Here is a 19237-nt window from a genome sequence, read left to right on the forward strand (position 1 = left end):
TTCGGACGACCGGCCCGGTGGCGTCCAGCACCCGCCGCCCGGCCCGCTCCGTAGCGCGCCCCGCGCCGCCGCCTCCCTGTGCTCCGGCCCCAGCCACCGGCGGGCCCTGCCTGGCTCGAGCCCCGGCCCCGCCGCCGCTCCCGGGGCTGGGCGGGCAGGCGGGGCGCGGGCACCCCAGGCGGCTGGCGGGGGCGGGAGCGGGAGGAGCGAGGCGGGCCGGGCCGGGCCGTGCTGGCCGCAGTGCCCGCCTGCCGTGCTGCCGGCGGGGAGGTTCGGCGGCCTGCGGAGAGCCGCGCTGCCGTTTCTGTCACTTTCGCTCCCGCGTTCCCGCCTGCAGCCGGGCATGGCCGGCGCGCCGCGGGGGGAGCTGCTCTCCTTCCGCGCCTTCCAGGCCGCCTGCCCCGCCGGGTGCCAGTACGGGTACGGCGGCGACCTGCGCCGCCTCCGGGAGCGCGAGTTCCCCCGGCTCCGAGGTACCGCGGGCCCGGCGCAGCCCAGGGGCGCGGGCAGGGGCGGGCGGGGCCGCGGGGGGCGGCCCGGGGGCGGGGGCGGCTGCGCCGGGCCCGGCTCGCCCGGCCCGTGGGCGGGAAACTGCCGGTGCGGGGCGCGGCGGGGGAGCGGGCGGGGCGGGCGGAAGGCGGCGGCCGCGGCGCAGCCCCGCAGCGTCACGGCGGGGGTGCAGCCGCCCCCGCCTCCCCGCCTCCGGCGCAGCGCCGCGGGGGTGCCGGGGGCTCAGCAGTGGCGTTGACGAACCGCAACAAGTCGTGAAATGAGCTGTGAGGAAGGGGGAGGGAGGGAAGTTAAAATGGTACAACAGGCCTTGTCTAGTGAAGGTTTGTGGCGAGGCAAGTATGTGTAAACTACTTTTGCGGGTTTATATAGGTTTCCCCTCCCCCAGCATCAAACGTTGCGTGAATATATTACTTCAAATCTAATGGTGATGGATACACTACAATAAGCCATTTTACCTGAAGAAGTTGTTAATGTCCATGATATTAGCACTTCAAAGTACTTGGGAAATGAACAAGACTGGAGAGCAGAGTAAATAGTGTGGATCTGGATGTCCTGAAACCGCTCTTTAAACCACACAGGTTCTGTTGAGTTTCGTGCTGCTGTTCTTCTTTGCCATTTGTTTGAATTTCGGTGATCAAATGCAAGAGCAGGCTTTCTCGCACACAGGTGTTTAGTAAAGAATGGAGTTACACTTATTCTCTTAGAAAGATGTGGAAAGCAACTTAATTTCAAGCAGCAGTTTGAGGAACTTCAACAAAGGTTCAGTGACTTAATTTCACAGTCTGGTGTTAGTCCTATTACTTGCATCAGTGGAAGTTTGATAACAAGAGATTGCTTGTTCAGAATTCAGGCCAGATGACGAAAAGTGGGTGTTTTGTAACTGGAACATTGTTTAGACATTTAGGCAGATGACTTTTCAACACTCCGAGAGCCAGGCTTATTTCTCATGAGGCTCCTCAGTTTTGAAATAAAGCGTATCTGCTAATAAACGATTTCTGGTCAGTCAGTCTGGGTTCCCAAATGGAGATCACTGCAAAGGCAGAGCGTTAGGAGTTTGCCTCCATTTAAAAACGTTTTGGCTAATGTAGGCTACTGAGTTATACTTTGGTCACGCAACCTATTAAAATAAGTTGTGGTTGATAGATAATTCAGAATATTTCCAGAAAAAGATAAATAAAACCAAATACAGGCTATAAAATAGAATCTGTTATAATATTAGCTAGTTGAATTCACATAATAGTCTATGGTAAGGTGACCTCGGTTGCAAATTCCTTTTGCCCTTTTTTTTCCCCTTCAGAATTTTAATGTGCCCATTCATCTTGAAAGCCTGTGACCTCCATGAAGAAGATCAGTGTCCTTAACTGATCACTGTACATACACGTGGTGTCCTGTATGGGATTCTTATCTTAAGAACAGGGCCATATCTCCTCTAGTCAAGAGCTTGTGCGTGCAAGGGATGCCAGTAGTGCCAAATAAAGGGTGTTCAGGGACAGATTCCCAGACAAAGTGTGTAAGGCTGTGTCCCCTGCCTTACACATCTGTGTCTCTTGTATCTGACTAGTTGGACTTGTCCAGGACAGAGGAACTGGCTGATGGTGGAGCAGTATGGATGATAAGCATGTTGCTTGTACTTATTCCTTGGCCTCCCTTTATTTAGCCATGTAGTTGTATCCCCAGTTGCTGAAGGTCTCAGCACACTGCTGTTGTTACATAAATGTCTTTTAAAGCTCTAGGTCTTTGTTGCCTTGCTGAAATAATGCAAAGAAAAGGTGGCTGTACCAGTTGGCAGCAGCAATAGTAAATAAAGGGGCCTTCTCTAAGTGACTTACAAAAAATTAGTGGGTCTTTCAGGCATTTAGCTACTTAAGCATTTTCAGTGAACTGCTAGAACATGCAGGTTAGGGGATGAGGGAGAAGTTTTACATCTCTGGAGGCCTTGGGTCAGCATTATGGGTAAGTCCTGATTGTATGAATGCTGATTCCCTAAGGAACCTGGTAGCTGGTCATAGGGTTGACCTCTGCTGTGTGTCCCCCTACTGCACAAAGGTGCTGCAATTTAATCCCTTCTAGGAAAGAACAGTCTTAACTAGTTCCGCTAGGCAGAAGAGCATGAGCTCTATTTTTAGGTAGGTAACAGTAATGTCTTGCTCTGTCTGTTTATTTGGGGCATGCCTCAAAGATCTTCCCGTCATTAAAATTGGATAAAAATCCAGATTTTGCTGCTCACTTTTTATGTGAACACAATTTTTTGGAGTCCTCTCTAGATATCCATGAATTAAGCCTAATGCTCAATTTTGGAAGTGTCATCTTTGTGTAAGCAGCATGTAATAATAATGGTAATTATTGCATATCAGTGTATTCGCTTCTTCCTGATTGCTGTTATTTGGTGGCATCCACTAAAGACATCTTGTGCAAATGGTGTTCTCTGGGGGAGGCAGAAACCTTTTCTGTGTTATAAACCTTTGCTGGCATGGTACTTGCGCTTCTCTTGCAGTTCTAGTATGAATAGTTGCACAAGTGCCTGTTCAGGAGAAGGTACAACAGATGTATATAGGGGAACACTGGCTACTGGCATACTATAAAAACAGGATTTTTCAAAGGTGGTCTACCTGTTGCCCTGTCAAAATCTGGGATTTCACCCTTGGCTCCATCTGAAGGAAAGTTAGGCTCATAGTGACTGTGTTGGGGAATTACCCTTCAGGTTTTTGGAGGGATAAAAGGAAGTACTTTACTTCCTTGAATCAGCAGGGGTCTGTCTGTTTTGGCACAGAAGCCTTAAATTTTACCTTTTAAGCCAAAGTTTATCTTCACTTTTGTAATTCAAGGGCTGTTAGCTGATGGCTAGAGCAGGCCCTTCTAAAAATATATGTGGAGCCTGTGAAACAGATCCCTGTTTCACAGGCAGCAGAGTATGTGCAATATGTGACCTTGACTTTAATCTTGTGAGCAGCGTACCCTTATCTGCAGTGTAGGATTGTAAATTGTGCTTTAGAAAATGATAAAGAAATCAGCGGGAGTTTATAGGTTCTGTTGTTAAGTAATGGGGATGAATATGCTTCTGTGATGTTTATCATAGCAAAGAAAATATCAGCTTCAGTTTGCATTGTGGTTTGAAAAAAGAAAAAGCTGACATGATTTGTGATGAAGCATTTAATCCCAAGATAACTTTCCAGTTTCAGTTGTGTGCCAGTATTCTCCTCTAAGATAGCTGTGTCCATTTCAGTGGGAGCTTTCCAAGAGCGATAAGCAGTGGATACTCATCCCCCAAATAAAAAACAGTGCGTGTTAGCAATCATGTATGTTTTAAGGGCAGCTGACTATTTTAAGGTAGTCTTTTAACTGAGGTAAGATGCGCTGTCATATTTAATGTCTAATCAATCACCGTTCTGTACTTCAACAGTCATGTGACAAATCATGTGTTAACATAGTAGTATGCATATTTGTGATGTCTGTGTTTACATACAACAGTAACAATGTAGCTTGCCTGTTAAACAGAGAGGAAAGGCAAACTAAGCTTTGAGTAGGAGAATTGGCCTTTGTTTCTTTGGAAGTCAAATGATGTCCCACGAACAGGTCACCTGTACGAGAGCTTATTCTGTTATTCAGTTAAGGAATGATGCTCGGTCTGACCTTAAACAAAATTAAAACTTTTTACTTATATTGCTGGTTTAATTGTTTGCACTGACTTTTCCAGTAAGTGGGAGAATGGGAAAAGCAGATCTCCTCCGTGCACTTTGAGTTAGTCCTTAGTGGCTTGGTTAGCAAAGGTCAACTCTGTCCTCTGAGCGCAGAAAAGCCTATCTGTTTTGTCATGTTTGGGGTAGTTTGGTGTTTTGGCTGAATTTCAGAAGTAGGAAATGCATTTTGGTGTGTCAGCTCAGAGTAATTTTGTTGATAGGTAGCTGATGCTCACATTTTGTGAAACTTGAGAAGAAGAGTGTACCGTGAGCCTGAAGAGTTGTATTCGCTTGTTAATTGCAAATGTAGGCGTAACCTCAGTTTCTCTACTGCTGTGCCAGTTTGCTTGCCTTGTCAATTGAGAAATTCTATCAGCCTTGTATCTGAGATTGGTTTCTTCCTTTAAAAAAATAAAGATTTGGAATAATTTCTGTGGGGTTTTTGTGGTTTTTTTTACATCCACAGAGGTTTTGTTTTGATTGTTTGTTCTGTTTGATCTGGTAGCTGTCTTCTGTTTGTGTTTGTTATGTTTTGCTCATTTCCTAATTATTAATAATTTTTATTTGTGGATGAATATTTTCTTTTAAATCTCTTATTCTTGAAGACTGAGTGTGTGTGTTCAGCAAAACCTTTTATAGTTAGGTTCTTTGAGCAATATTGTTCTTTGAGCAAGTTAGCAATATGCACGTCTCATCATGCTATTTAAAGAAGTTTGATAAAGAGGGATAAATTTAGTTTGATTGATTGTTCTCTAAGGTCTATGCTGAACCAGAAGCAAGATATGTGCCATTTTGTGGTGAGGTGCAATAATTAATTGTGAGCTGAGAGCTCCTCTTCTTACCACTGCAAGTCTTGGTCACTCTCCTCAGCGACTGTGAGATCTCTGGCTGGTAACCTGCTTCTGTCCTCTGTAGCCCCGCTGTCACAACGTGATTTGATTTTGTGAAACACTTTTATTATTTTTTTTTTCCAATTTGGGAGGGAAAAGAAAGCAAAATAAATTATATTTATTGAAGGAGGTTGCTGGTGGACAGTTTGAAATGCTAGAAGACATTTTGGAAGGTGCATTTAGTGGATGGAAAAGGTGTCGTAAAAAGAAGCTGTGGTATGGGAAGTGTAATTGCACAAGTACTGCCAATTGTTTTGTAAAAAACAATATGTATGCTTATGTAAAGCATTAATGTTCCCTGTTGATTTCAAGTCAGCAGTAGTTGTCTAAGCTATTACCTAACAATTGATATCAAAGAGGAAGCGTGTATGGAACACAAAGTGGATTTAATGCCTAATGCAGTAATAGCAACTGTGTGTTAGTTTCAGATGTTTTCCTCTGCCTACATGGAAGTAACAGGTACTGTTCAGGAATTTCTTCTCTTGCATTTCAGGGTTTAGAAGGCTGTTGGTGGTCTGCTCTGTGCAGGACTGATCGTTTAATTGATCACCCAGAGCTGGGTGTTCTTTTGCTCTTAGTGATGGACCTAGCTCTTAGTGAAGAGTAGTCAATGATGTTGGCATGGTAATATTTCAGCACTGAATAAAGTTTTAATTACTTAGTTACTAAAGTTTAGTTAGAGGAAAGAAAAAAATCCCTGAAAGACACAGGAAATGTCTTCTCTTTCTTGAATTGTCTTATTCAAAGTAGTATCTGTATAATCCATTTTTAACTTTGAATTTGGTGTTGAAATACCCACATAAAGATGTCCACTGCACCATTACACTGGCTCTGTAATCACTTATGTGACGTAGTACAAGATGTTTAAAACTGGCTGAAATACAGGAACATTGAACGAAAAAGCAAAATACCAAACCCCATAAACCTGATACAGTTGACACGAACTCGGAATTTTCAGGTGTATTTTAGAAATGAAGTCGATCAGCTGGGACTAGATTCTTCACAAGAGGAAATAATCATATGTAGACATTAGGATTTTTAAATCAACATGTGGAGATAAAAAAAAATAGATTTGGAAAGATACTTTATGAAACTCCATAGATGCTGCAGGGTATCAGCCACCCATTTAAAAAAATTGCACTTCTAATTAAAAGATACATTATCTCTAAAATTAATGTCTGCACAAGATGTATATTAGTGCATGAAAGTATTGAAACAGGCAGATGTTTTATTTAGAAAAGCACCAGATGCTTTCTTACCTCTTACTCAAAAATTGGAAATGCACCAAAAACTTGTTCCTACAAAATCCCACATCAGTGGTGCTTTCTTCCCTCTGTTGCCTTTGCTTCCTTTTAGATTCTCCTGTTTGTCCTCCGTTGTTATGATGCTGCTGTATGTGAGATGGGTATCGATTTCTTCCTCGCCTTTTTCTGCATATTTCCATATGATGTATATCTGATTTGGTTTGGGGTTTGTTTTAAATATGAAATGTAAGTTTATGAATTAAAGAGCATATGTAAGTTTTCAGACCAATGGGATCTGCTTATGGTGTCCCTGCACTTATACTGGAATTTCCGCTGCAAAATCAGAACCTGGCATGCTCTTGAAATTTTTGTAGCAATTCCCATATCTGAGCTGCTCACCAGAATTCAAGGGTACTTCCAGTCTGAGGACAAAAAGACAAACGCAGAGGTGAGAGGTCAGTTTTTGTTGATCAGTTTGATTCATTGCATACGTGGTATCAGAGAGATGCTGCAGAGGCATTGCCTGGATGTGAAACGACTGTCATTGAATTCAGGAAGACCATGCTGCAGAGTGCTGCATAATAAAAAGCACTGATATGAGAGGTTGATAAATGGGTAGACAGCACAGTATGTTTGCAGAGCAGGAGGCTAGTGGGATGCTTAACTTGGAGGTGATATTTAGGAAGTAGGATGCTGAGTTCTCAAATGTCTCAGACTTCTTATAAAGGTCTTGGCCCAAGCCACCAGTGGAGATGTTTTCCTTTATGTGATTCTAAAATACTAGTAAGGTGTTTTGTTTTCTGTTTTTTGTTTTTTGTTTTTGTTTTTTTTTTTTTAAATATATTTCTGAACTTAAAAAATGAACTTAAAAAAAAAAGATTATTTTTAGGAATATGCCAGCTTGGCGTTGGTAAAGGTTTTTTTCTCTTCCTAAGTTAATAATGCTGATAGTGTTGCCTTGTCTGCTTATTATAACCACAGACTGCTTCCTGTCACATTAGTTAGGAGGAAGATGTGTTTTGTGGAGGTATTGTGAAAAAAGGTGGTGTCAAGAACTGAAGGTTTGGGAAAGGAATGTTACAATTATGGTGAAACAGGGGTATATTAGGGCAGGGAGGCATAAAGACAGGCCACAAAGCAGTAAAAAGTCAGACTTAATTAGTTTCATTGCTAATGAGGCAAGTTGTTATGCTCCTGCCAGTATTTGTGGCAGCCCAGTTACATTCTGTGCTGTTGTACTCTTTGCCCCTTCACTGTCTTCCTGCTGTAGAGAAGTGCTGGTCTGTGAGGTGTCTGCAATGGGGATGAGACCCCAGGCAGGCAGCTGTTGTGAGTATCATGCAGGAAAGTGAAAAAAGCAGAAGCTGCTGTTTTGTCCAGTATGTGAAATACACGTATAAGATTGGAAGGCAGTTCTTTGGGAGGTAAATCTTTCCCTCCCTGCTATTTTATTTCCACTTTCTTGCTTTCAGGATTGTACTCAGTCCTCCTTTCTTGTAGCAGCCAGGGGAATATGGCTTTTACAAGAGAAGTAAAGAAGGTGTGATTTCTGTGCTCATTCCGGTTAGTTCCTGGAGCAACAGGATCTAAAATGCTTTTAAAAGAAAGCTAAGAACATGACTGGACAAGATTTTTGTCACTTAGTGCCTTCTTGAAAGAGAGGTATCTAGGTATGTGAACTTCTGGTGACATGGTTGGCTGAGGAAGGATGATTACACCACTAAGCTTACATCTGCTGGCAGTATGCAAAATAATGTCCTAAATAAAAATTTGGAAAGATGGCAGGAAGTTCATTTGAACAAATATTCATTAATTAAATAATGTGTGAATTAATTTCATTAATGCACAATTAAACACCAAATATTGCTGTTTGTGTCCCTTTGCAAACTTATGAACAGGTCAGGTGAAGTTACACAGGTATCAGAAAGTTTGTCCTGTAATTTCTTCCTGAGGAAGAAACAGAAGCCCAGGATTTTCCACATTTTTATGTTCATGCCACACAGTGCATTAAAGTTGTCATAATTCAGTAATTTGGAACTGATAGTATCAGTCATGGGCACAAATGTATGTTGCCTTGCTTTCAAAAAAAAAAAGGCTTTGTACTGCTGTTGAGTAAAGTACACCGTTCATCTGCTGTGCTGCTCATTTCCTAAGTAACTTATTAAGGAGTGTAACCTGTTAAGTGACTTACTAAACACGTGACTAGGAGTCACATTTTTATTATTTGTTTATCTGCTTATAGTTTCTTTTAATATAAACAATTGGAATTCTCACAAAACAAAATGTTACTCAGCAGCTCTGGCAGTACGCAACTTTTAAAATTCTCTTTGATGCATCACATGCTAGGAAGATAATTTGTTAGAGATTTAATCAATTTAGGAGTGCATAAGCCCAGTGAGCAGAATGGGAGACACTTTTTAGTGCCCTGGCTGATCTCAGTTGTGATGGACAATTTGCTTTGATAATGCCTGTTGCCTCCTTATGAGACTGGATAAAAGCATATAAATAAAAGTGGTTAGCTTAGCAAGAACTCTGCCTGATGGACTGAATGGAGTAAAATTAAAGACTGCCCAAAAAAGGAGCCTTTGCCAGCCGCGGACGTGCTTCTTCCCCGCCCCGCCCCCCCCCCCCCCCCCCCCCCCCCCCCCCCCGCGCACCTAAACTAGCTGGTATTGCAGAGCTGAGAAGCTGACCAAATTGATGTTCAGACAAAACCGTACATAGATTACTGTACTCTGTGGTTATTTGACCATAGTTTGTGTTCAAAACCAAACAAAACATTTGATTAATGAATAACAGCTTTTAAATGTATTCCCTTAAGAATGTGAATGCCCGAGAAGTACCCTGTTGTGGAAGGCAGTCAGGAAGTATAGCAATATGATAATAATCCTCTTCTTATCACCTTAGCATAGATGTTTAGTGACAGGTACTGTGCTGCTGCGACAGCCTAACAATACAAATACAGTTTTGTTGCCCTTCTAAAAAGGAGATAATTTAATACTAATATATATGAAGAAAAACATACACCATTTAAATTCATTAGAACTGGAAGACTTGTGGTACATAAGAAATAAACTAAAACCTGCTTGGGTAACATGAAATTACATGCCAGAGACATTAAAATGCAAAAATAACTTTTAAGGAATATCTGCAAAGGTGTATTTTGAAGATGGAATAAGGAAGTAAGGAGAGTGACACATCTGAATGGCACTGCAGCTGACTTTCCTTTTTCTTGGAACTGAGCACCCCTGTGAGTGGAACTCACAAACTCCTTTCTGTTCTGCTGCTTACAACTATTTTTGATTTGTTGGAGGTGCAGGCAGGTTTTTTTTTTCTGGTAATGAAATTAAGCTCTCTGTTTCAAGGATTATTAACTGTCTAGTTAATATTCTGTCACTGAACTTAGTATCTCTCCAAACTCACCAAAATCAGAAATTTAGAAGGAAGAGAGAAAAACTATGGTATTTTTAATGGGAAAATCACTTGCTGTGTACATTAAATGCCCCCCAAAAGCCATATTAATTTGCAAAGCTGGAATGTTTGTGAGAATCAATTTACCTTCCCATCTTACTTTCCATTTTCCTTTCTGTCTTTCTTTCTGTCTTCCATTTTTTTGGTGGAAGTTGTCTTTGATGTAGAACTTCCTGAAACCACAGCTATAAATCTGTCATTTATTGGGGAAATTAATGGTGGATTTCAGTGAATCTATTCCAAATTCATGCTAAGGTGAAACTCACTGAAGTGGAATTTGAGTAAAAAGTCATGGCACTAGCAGTTGTATCTGCTCTTTGTCTTTCAGGATCAGTTACAGAGTGACAGAGTAACTTCTCTAACCAACAGAAAATCATTATTTTTTCTTTCTTGCAAAGTAAACCTAGAGTAAAGGCTCTGGTTTTGGATTTAGGTGAGAATTTAACTTTTCATTAATTAGAATAGCAGCTTTTGATGTACTCACGCCTATCTAACATCTCTACAGCATTGAAGGGATTACCATGCATTGAAGAGGTTCTCCTATGAAAAAAACACTACAATTATAACTCCAACATAAGGGGTATCTATTCTTTGGGAAGCACTCATTTTTTTTGTAACATAACAACAATTTAGGATTTGATACTGTGAAATACATTCCTTGAGAAGAGTTGATCATGAGTGGTGATTCCTACTGCAGTTGCATTCTTTAAAGCCTCTAGTGTCTAAAACACTGAGCTGAAGGAGGAGGTGGGATGTGAGGACAGGGAAAGGAGGCAGATGTCTGGGACAGAAAGTAAGTTTCTTCAATATTCCTTTTTCATGTCACAAAAAGCTATTTCAATAGTAACTTTCATAGCTCATTGTCAAGTTTTAGTTTTAAACTTTCCGTCTTCTATTTCTGTAGCAGCCTAGGGGTTTTTGGTTGGAAAATAGAATTTAAAGTGATCTTTGGGTATAAACTACTACTTGGAAAAAACCCAGACTTCTGGGAGTGAAGAAGCAATGATGATTTTCTTAGGAGCTGCCTTATGTTCAGGCTTGGTGAATCTTATCTGCAGAGCACAGAAGGCATCACTGCACTGCAGGGCCATGGAACCAGGACTGTCTTCTGGCAAGCACTACCATGGCCCCAGCTTCACCTGACCCACTAGGAGAGGTGTGGGGACCGAAGTCAAAGCCTTCCTCTGGCACTATAGGAACCCTCCTTGAGATTTAGGCTCTATAAAAACAAATCCTCCCTCCACCCCCTGTTTTTCAATATCAACTTGCCCAAAGGGTGGGTCTAGTCCAGTGAAACGCTCTTTAAGGGGTGAAGCCATCTACTCCTCCCTCTTGTAATTCACCCTCTTGGTTATCCTTAGGAGCCTGTGATAGTATGAGGTTGAGTACTTCACGAATGATGAAAAGTAAAAATTCTAGTGAGTTACATCAATACTTTCTTTACTGAGTTTCCTTTCCATCCGGTATTTTTCAAGGTTTGGAAGAAATCTTCCCCTGCCTGCCCCCCAGATGTCAAATTTAAAAACAGCTGCTTTTGTTGAAATATTTATATTCTGATTAGCTCTAATGAAAGGCGAAGCCAGCTTTTTAGCTCATGGGAGCTGAAGCTACCCATAAAAAATAAATTATGAAAGCTTCTGTTCCTTTGAATGTGTGGACTGTTGCAGTGTTCATAGTGTGTAACACTTGTTTGGAGGCATTTGGTCAATTCTTTGAGCTTTGCATCACTAAGCATGACAGGTCCTAAGAGATTAAGTATCTGTTACTGTCAGAACTTTAATCAGTTTTTCTTCCATTTCTGCAAGTAAGAGAAGGATAGGTGTACTCGTAAAGTATCATGAGGATTACACTGCAGCACTTCCTGGATAAACTTCAGCGCTGCTGGAGTGGGGGAAACAGTACCAAGTAATCTCATGACAGCTGTCATGTTTCCAAAAGTGTGTGATCAGTTCTTGAAATGGGAATGTTACATACCTTGTGGGTACACCCAACCTATGGTATCAGCCACTTCTGCTTCTGTTTCCTTCCATTTGAGTGGCAGAAATATGATTACATACTAAACTAATCAAGTAGCAGTTAGTTTACAATGTTCTTCTTCAGTTTTTGTATTTCAGTATTACATGTAAAACTATTTATGAGTGGGTATTAGAAAGTAAAGAGGAAAACCTGCCTTTGGCTACTTCCCACTTCTTCAAGTGCCTCCTGAACTTTATGTTTGTAGAATTTACTGTGTCTAAAAATTACATGGGTTCTTACATGGGTTGTATTGAAACAGCGTAAGAATTTGTCAAATAAGTACAATTGATAGTTATAAAAGTCTTCCAGATATGAGGGGTGGGGTGTGGAAGGGAACTCGCTTGGTTTTTTTTTCTTCTTTAGATCAAGAGATTAGTTGTTATACTTTTTTTTTCTTTTAATAGTCCATCTTCATGACTTGTGGTCTCTGTAGTCACCATGCATCTCTTTTTTTTTTTTTTTTTTTTGGCTGTGGTTTGAATTCCCCATAGTTGGAGAATAGAAATAGCTGAATCCAGAGGAGAAAACTGAAAATTTACTGTTTAGTCTGCTAACGTCAATGAGTTATGGACAGTGTTGCATGCATTGAATCTACTTCACTGCACTATGTATTCCTTGTGGAATGACTCAGAAGAAAACAGCAGTCTAGTCTAATGTATGTAGTCTCTGGATATATGTTGGTTGGATTTCCCAGCTTGTAGACAGGAATATGATATGAGGAAAAATGAAACTCTAGAGAAAAAAGTCATATAAGGAAGAACCTATTCCTATCAAAACTGATTGTTATTGTCTTTCCACTGACAGTCATTACAATGGGTATATATAAAAATATAAACAAAGATATAATAAATATGTGTGTGTACATATATATATATATATATATATATGAATCCAGGAATTTTAGTTTCACTGTGGTGAGAACACAAAGTGCTTAACAGTCATCTTTCTTAGCAGAAGGAAATAAAAGTGTTTTAAGTTGGAAGGGGACTAGGGCAAAGAAGAACGTGGAGTGGGCATGGGGAAAAATTCACACTTAATGCCTTTCTTGTATCCCTTTGTCAGCAGAAGTTGGAGAAGGGAAGCCCATGGTTTGCTCCTGTAGAAAAAAAAAAAATATCTGTGTACTTTGCAATAATTGATCTCATGAGGTTCACTTTATTACTTTATCCTGACTTTCTGTGAAGGCAAAGTACCAGGTATCTCGTGTTTGTACAAAATATTGAGGAACACTTGCTGTCCATTCGGAAACAAACTTCTTCAAAGCAATTATCTCACATGAAACCCATGTGATGTTCTGTGCAGCTGATTGCCTGGGTTTGTTCTAGGCTGACTGTTGAGGGGCCATTAATCGCATTGTGATGGTGACTACATGACATAATAGGGATCATTCCCATGCTGGTATTTATGGCACAAATTTAGAGAGCATTTTTTAGAAGTAAATGAATCTGGAATGAAACATGTAGAGCCAATTGTTGTGTACACTGGGTTAGATGCATTCTTTGAGTTACCATTGTGTCAGAATATTTTGACTGAGATCTTTTCCCCCTTAATTGTTTGAATTTTGGATACTCTCCTTTGAAGCGTGGTGGGGCAAATTGAGACATCTGACTGAATCAGATTTACAATGTATGTGATCTTACAGTTCTTTGAAAATCAGGTCCTTCTTGAGGTAACTGTAACTAAGGACACAAATGAGGGCACCCTAACATACTAATTTGGGAATTTTAAGTTTTTATTTAATTTGATTTTGTGTTTCTTTTACTTAGAGTTATAATCTTTTCTCTTGTATTTCCATACCTTAGCCTTTCTGTGCTCCACTGCGAAACTTTACTATTTTAGAAGGTGGTTTTGATATGTTTAGATTTTTCATTTTTACATCTCCTGGGTGATCCTTTTGGTGAAAAATGTTCGTGCAATTTTGCTAAAAATTAACAGGAATTACAAATTAATTTAATCGTAATGACAAGTAAGTAGTTATAAAATGCAGGTGGTAAGGACCAAACATACTATTGTTGCCTTAAACATACTTGCTTTGGGGGAATCTGGTAATATTGTGCCTGCAAGCACAAATTTAACAAAAAGAAATTCTCAGGATATAGTAAGAGCTCATTACAGAAACTCAGTAGTATTCTGTCGTGTTACTTCTAGTTATGGTTTTAGACTAGCAAGTCTGAGGAAGTATTTGAAAATTAACAGCACAGGAATGAGCTCTGAAATATTAGCAAATTGCTATTACTTTTCCATTTATGATAATACTGTTTGTTATTAATTTGATCATTCATTGTCATAATGCTCACCTTGCTTAAAATTCCTCTCCATCCTTGCTTCATGTTACAGAATCAATGCCTGAATTTCGTAGCTTGCACAACTTTCTACTTGCCACCTGACATCCTTTGCCCTTGTCAGGCATAGGTGCATTCAGCAATCTGTTCCATACAGCATCAGTAGAAGTGGTCTATAACGAAGGGACAGGCTTTAGCGTGGGTCCAGCAACTCCAGCACTCCAGTGTGGTTATGGTAGTTATGGAAGCTCCAGATATGAAATTGCTAGTCAAACTCAGGATCCAGTCCTGGAGGCAGAGTATGCTATGTGTGGTTTTATCTAGGTACTATTTTTACTATCTTGTGTTGTAAACTGAGTAAGGTATGTTGTATGAATGTTGTCTGATCCTTTAATTTATTCAAATGTGTCAAGAATATCCATTTTGTGGGGGAAGAGCTTGATTTTTAAGTGCATAATATTTTCTCAGCTGCCTTAAGGCAAAATGCAATAGCTGGTATTGTGGCAGAGTTGTGATTTTAAGCTCAGAGTTCAGAGATTAGGGAAACTGGAATATTTGTTTTTCCATGTGTAATCTTTTATTCATTCTCAAAGCTAGTCTAGTGTTAATGAGGCCATTTGTATTTAGTGCTTTGAATAATTTATGGTGAAATTGTAATTCTCTTTCATTCCTAATGGTGTTAGTATTGAAAGAAGGCCTTTAATTGAGAGGAATTATACCATGATTTAGTGAAGCACAGCAAAATATTCTTTAGGTGTATGGTTATAAAACTTGGATAAAGTTGTAATTGCTTTATTGCTGGGTCCATTAAAAAAAAAAAAAAAGGAGCAACTGCAAAACTCATTTTTGTAGGCAAAGGTATCTACTGGAAGGTTGTTACCAAACATGAAATTCTGTATATTTTTTGTCCGTGGCATCAGTCTATTACTGGGTTTATGATGCTCAGATATTTTTGTTCTCTTAGTACTAGCATAGCTTCACAGGTGCCCCAAATCCTACTTTTATTTAAACATAGAGCATCCTGATAAACAAAGCAAAGTTGCAAAGGAGAGGAGTAGTTGACTGAATGGACTTGCATTGAGCTGAACAGCATTAGAACTTAGTCCCCTGTACTGGAATTCTCTAGAAAATGCAAATTTATTCAAGTTAGAAGCATGCCTAAGTGTCTTCAAGCTATCTACCAACAACTATGGTTAATGTAGATATTTTAGATACTTTTGTTTTGATCTGTCTTATTTGAGGGGGAGGGAAGGGGCACTCTAAAGGTGAAGTATCTTTTCTTTTTTCAACAAAAGAATCTCTGACAAAAAAAATCAACCTTATTATTTTACCAAAGGTTGGTATTATTTTTGTTGAGTGTTGGTGCTCTTTTGTAGATGTTAATTTTAATTGAGACTGAAAGCAGTTGTGATGACTTCTGGGTTATCACTTTTCCAGAAATATCAAAATGTACAGTTAGAGAAGCGGTGGAGAAGAGAAGGTGGATAAGAGCTGTAAGGGAAGGGAGTCTTCAGATTCACATCTGCTTTTCCTTATGTTCTGCTACGGGAAGCAACATGAAAACACTAATTATCCTCTTGAGGGGATACTTATGTACATATATTCATATACCCATGTCAGTACTGCATACACAGGCATATTTGTGCATATTTGTAAATAAAGGTGTATAATATGTGCTTGGAGAAAACATTCAATCACCTGGATGCCTTGAACACACTTCTAGAGCAGTTCTTTATTTGATATGACTGACTCTAGTAAGCTAATTAATGTCATTTTGAGATTCTGTTGCTGTTGCCCCTGTTATTGTAGCCCTCCTACTCCTTTTTTTGATGGATTATTAAAAATGTTGTGCTTTCTGAATTGATACCTGAACTTATAGAGAGTACGTGCCTATCCCAGAGACTGAAGATGCCCTGTAGACGCTGTGAGACAGCAGTATTAGCAGCCCAGTGTATTATTCAAGAAAGGAAAAATTCACTTGTTTCAAAGGTCATTTAAGCTTCTGCGCAGATCATAACCTAGCTCTTTAACTTGGCCTGGAACCAAAAAGATAATCAGTGCGGTGTGTTTAGGAAGTGCTGATTATAGCATATTTGTTAATGGTTTAACTCATAGAGAGTTCAGCAGAGCCTCATAATTACTTCAAAGGCTCTGAATCAGACCTTGACGCATGTTCTCCTGTCTGAGTGAAGCTTGCTGCACTTCTACAGAGGTGAGGTCTCTGTGACCTGAAGGCAAAGTTCTGCTCTGGTTATACATTGTAGTACAGCAGGAAACTCAAATCAGATTGGGTTCCTTTTGACTCACTGGACTTTGGAAAAGATTTGATTTGTCCTGTTGGAGTCCTTCAGAGGCCAGAGAATGATAACGTCTGTACCCAATGGAAGCTGATGTCTCTGGAAGACCCACAAACTGCTCCTTCTGAACAGCTCTATGGCAGTATCCAGCAGTGGAGTTTTGCTGTCTGGAGTTCGTTTCAAAGTAATAGCCAAACCTCCAAAAGCTGTGTCACATATTAACAGTCCTTCAGAAAGAGGGCCATAAACTATGTGCTTGTGTCAACAGCTCGAGTGATTTTTAGTTTTCTTTTAGTAAGCTGTAACATACCAGACATCATTGAAGCTAAAAAAAGAGTGTCTGGAAGCTGCATGCTGTTATTCCTATTAAAGGCAGGCCTGTGTTAGGTAAGATTTCTCTCGCATACTGCTGTGTTCAGGCCTAGTCATTAGGAAGCTGGTATTTTGTTACTTTTGTCAGAAGTAGTTGACAAATCTCTGCAGTTATCATACTGTTTCAGAATTAAAAACTGTGGTTTACTATAACATTATTTTTTGATAAATGTACTTTTTCATTCCTAGCACATTCCTGGAAATGGTTGTTGAAGACTTTGAAGACTTGGGAAAACCCCTAATAAATGAAAAGTAGGCTGTAGAAACTAATTTATGCCAGATACAATTAGGTATTGAGGGAAAAATTATGTCAATGTATAATTACATTCCTATTAAATTAGTGATAGAAACTTGTTTGTCCCTGTTAGATGTTTATTTTTTGAGTGGGAAAAATCTTGTTTTCTAATTAGGCGATGCTTTTTGTACTGAAATATTACATTTTTTGTGACGTTATTAGGAAATTACGGACAGTCCTGACAAATTTACAAAATAATTCTCATATCAAATATATCTCCAAATAAGAACTAATTTTATTTAATGAGTTGTATTATTGACATCTGTATATCTAATGCAGTCTATGAACTTCAGTAAAGGTAAAGCAATTGAGCATAATCTTATCATTTAGATTGGTCTGTTTATAGTTGAATAGTTTCACTTGAGGTAGCAGCTTGGATCAAATTGCTATAAAAGGTAAACTGGCTTGCTGTGTGGGGAATTGGTGCCAAAAGATTTTATGATGGAAAAATGTTTAGATTAACCCAATACATATACACTAGGAAAGCTTATACCTAGTTTTTCATACATACTTTCAATCTCCCTAATAAAATCTCAGTATTTCTGTTTCTTATTAAAATGACGTTCCCACCATACATTATATTAAATCTTAAATAGTTACTCAGAAGCGACACTGAAACTCCTGTACTTCACATTTTTTTGCACTAGAGGAAGCACACTGAAAAATCATTGCTGTCTCCTGTTTGTGATTTCAGTTATGTTGATGACTGCTTACTGGTGAAAAGGAGATGCAGGAGATCTTGCTCAAACATTACACATAGACTTTTCAAGCATTAAACCTCTTCCTGGTTTAATAATGCTGTTTTTTCTGACTGCTAGAACAATTAGGAGTGTAAACCAGGTAAGGCGTAACAGGAGTGTAAGCTAAGAGGTATGGATTTATTGGTCTAAGGAGGTATTTTTCCAGTAAAGTTAGGCAAAATTACTCTAGCTTTCCAAAATTCTGAGATCTTCTTCTAGAATGTGTGTTCTGCACCCCCACCTCATGCTCTCCACCCCCCCTGTCTCTCCCAGAGGCTTCCAGCTGGACGAGGTCCCACTGGAACTGGAATGGGTTGTCAGATTTTTTATGCATTAGAAATAAAGGAAGATGACATTTTTAGCCAGGGCAAGTGGATCGGTACTACTGGCTCATCAAGGGAGAAACACTTGTTGAAGTTGAGTGGGTGGAGATAGGTATTAAAGCAAAACGATGCTGACGTGGGAGATAGGAGAATACACTGATTGTGGAAAAATACAGAGGTTTAAGATACAGTTTCTTAATAGGAGGATGCAATTCTGTACCAGTATTGTGGTTTGAGCAAGGCAGACTAATAGCCTACCTATTTTTCATATGGAAGCAGCTTGGTTGATGAGTGTAGTTACCTTTTGTAGCAAAGGACTGACCACTATAGGCCAGGAGAATCTTCTCAGACCTCTCATCTTACGAGTGTGGGGTTCTGGTCGACAGTCCTCACACTTGTAATTTCTTCGAATTTACGTACAGTTCCTCTTGGTAACGTGGTTATTTGGTTTTACATGTTTGTCTCTGAAAGGTAGTCCAAAAGGATACTGAAGGGAAACTTGGTTTCTCTTATTCTTGTGTCCCTGAAATTGATCTCCACAATCTGTTCCTGGCAATGGACTGTTTGCTGGGTGGTATAAATAAATCAAGGGCTATAATTGTCTGTGGGGAACCTCTTGTGAAGAACTTCCAGTGGAGAATAACTTTACTACTGGTTTGCAGTAGCAACCACTTCTCCTTGCCAGAAAACGCCAGCAGAGGGAGGTACTGTTGCATTTGGCAAACGACGTTGCACGTGCCCTTGTCACTGGGCAGAAACGATGGCTGGGAAGTACCCCTGCAGGGCCCTCAACCGTTGGGATAACTGATTTCTGCTGTCTGTCATTCAGGGTTCATTGCATCTACCAGTTCTTATGAAAGTGTTTAATTGTTGCTGTGGTTGTATGTTTAAGCCAAGGCTCTAGCTCCCAGATGCTCATAGTGATTTGAGTGTTTCTATGTAATGAAAAGAGTTTTAAAGGAAAAGGGAGAAAAGGTTGCTCTTTGTTTTTCTGTTATTTTCAACTTAGTTTGTCTTCTTATAAGTGTTTTTGGAAATCCATAAAACAATTTCAAAGGCTTTATATATAGCACTGCACATTTCATTTTGATACATTTTGCAGGGAAAATTTAGAGTC

The 19237-nt window shown here is 39.9% G+C and overlaps 1 protein-coding gene across 1 annotated transcript in view; it reads left to right on the top strand.

Annotated features, from left to right (window-relative positions):
* Window positions 1-239: 239 nt before the first annotated feature.
* Window positions 240-19237, top strand: part of MOCOS (molybdenum cofactor sulfurase) — a 231078-nt gene continuing 212080 nt past the window's right edge. Inside the window, exon 1 of the mRNA XM_056332017.1 lies at window positions 240-473. Coding sequence (XP_056187992.1) covers window positions 344-473 — 130 coding nt within the window. The 5' untranslated portion in view covers window positions 240-343. The remainder of the gene's footprint in view (window positions 474-19237) is intronic.

The sequence above is a fragment of the Falco biarmicus genome, chromosome 3 (assembly GCF_023638135.1).
Source record: "Falco biarmicus isolate bFalBia1 chromosome 3, bFalBia1.pri, whole genome shotgun sequence".
In the NCBI taxonomy this organism is placed as follows: Eukaryota; Metazoa; Chordata; class Aves; order Falconiformes; family Falconidae; genus Falco; species Falco biarmicus.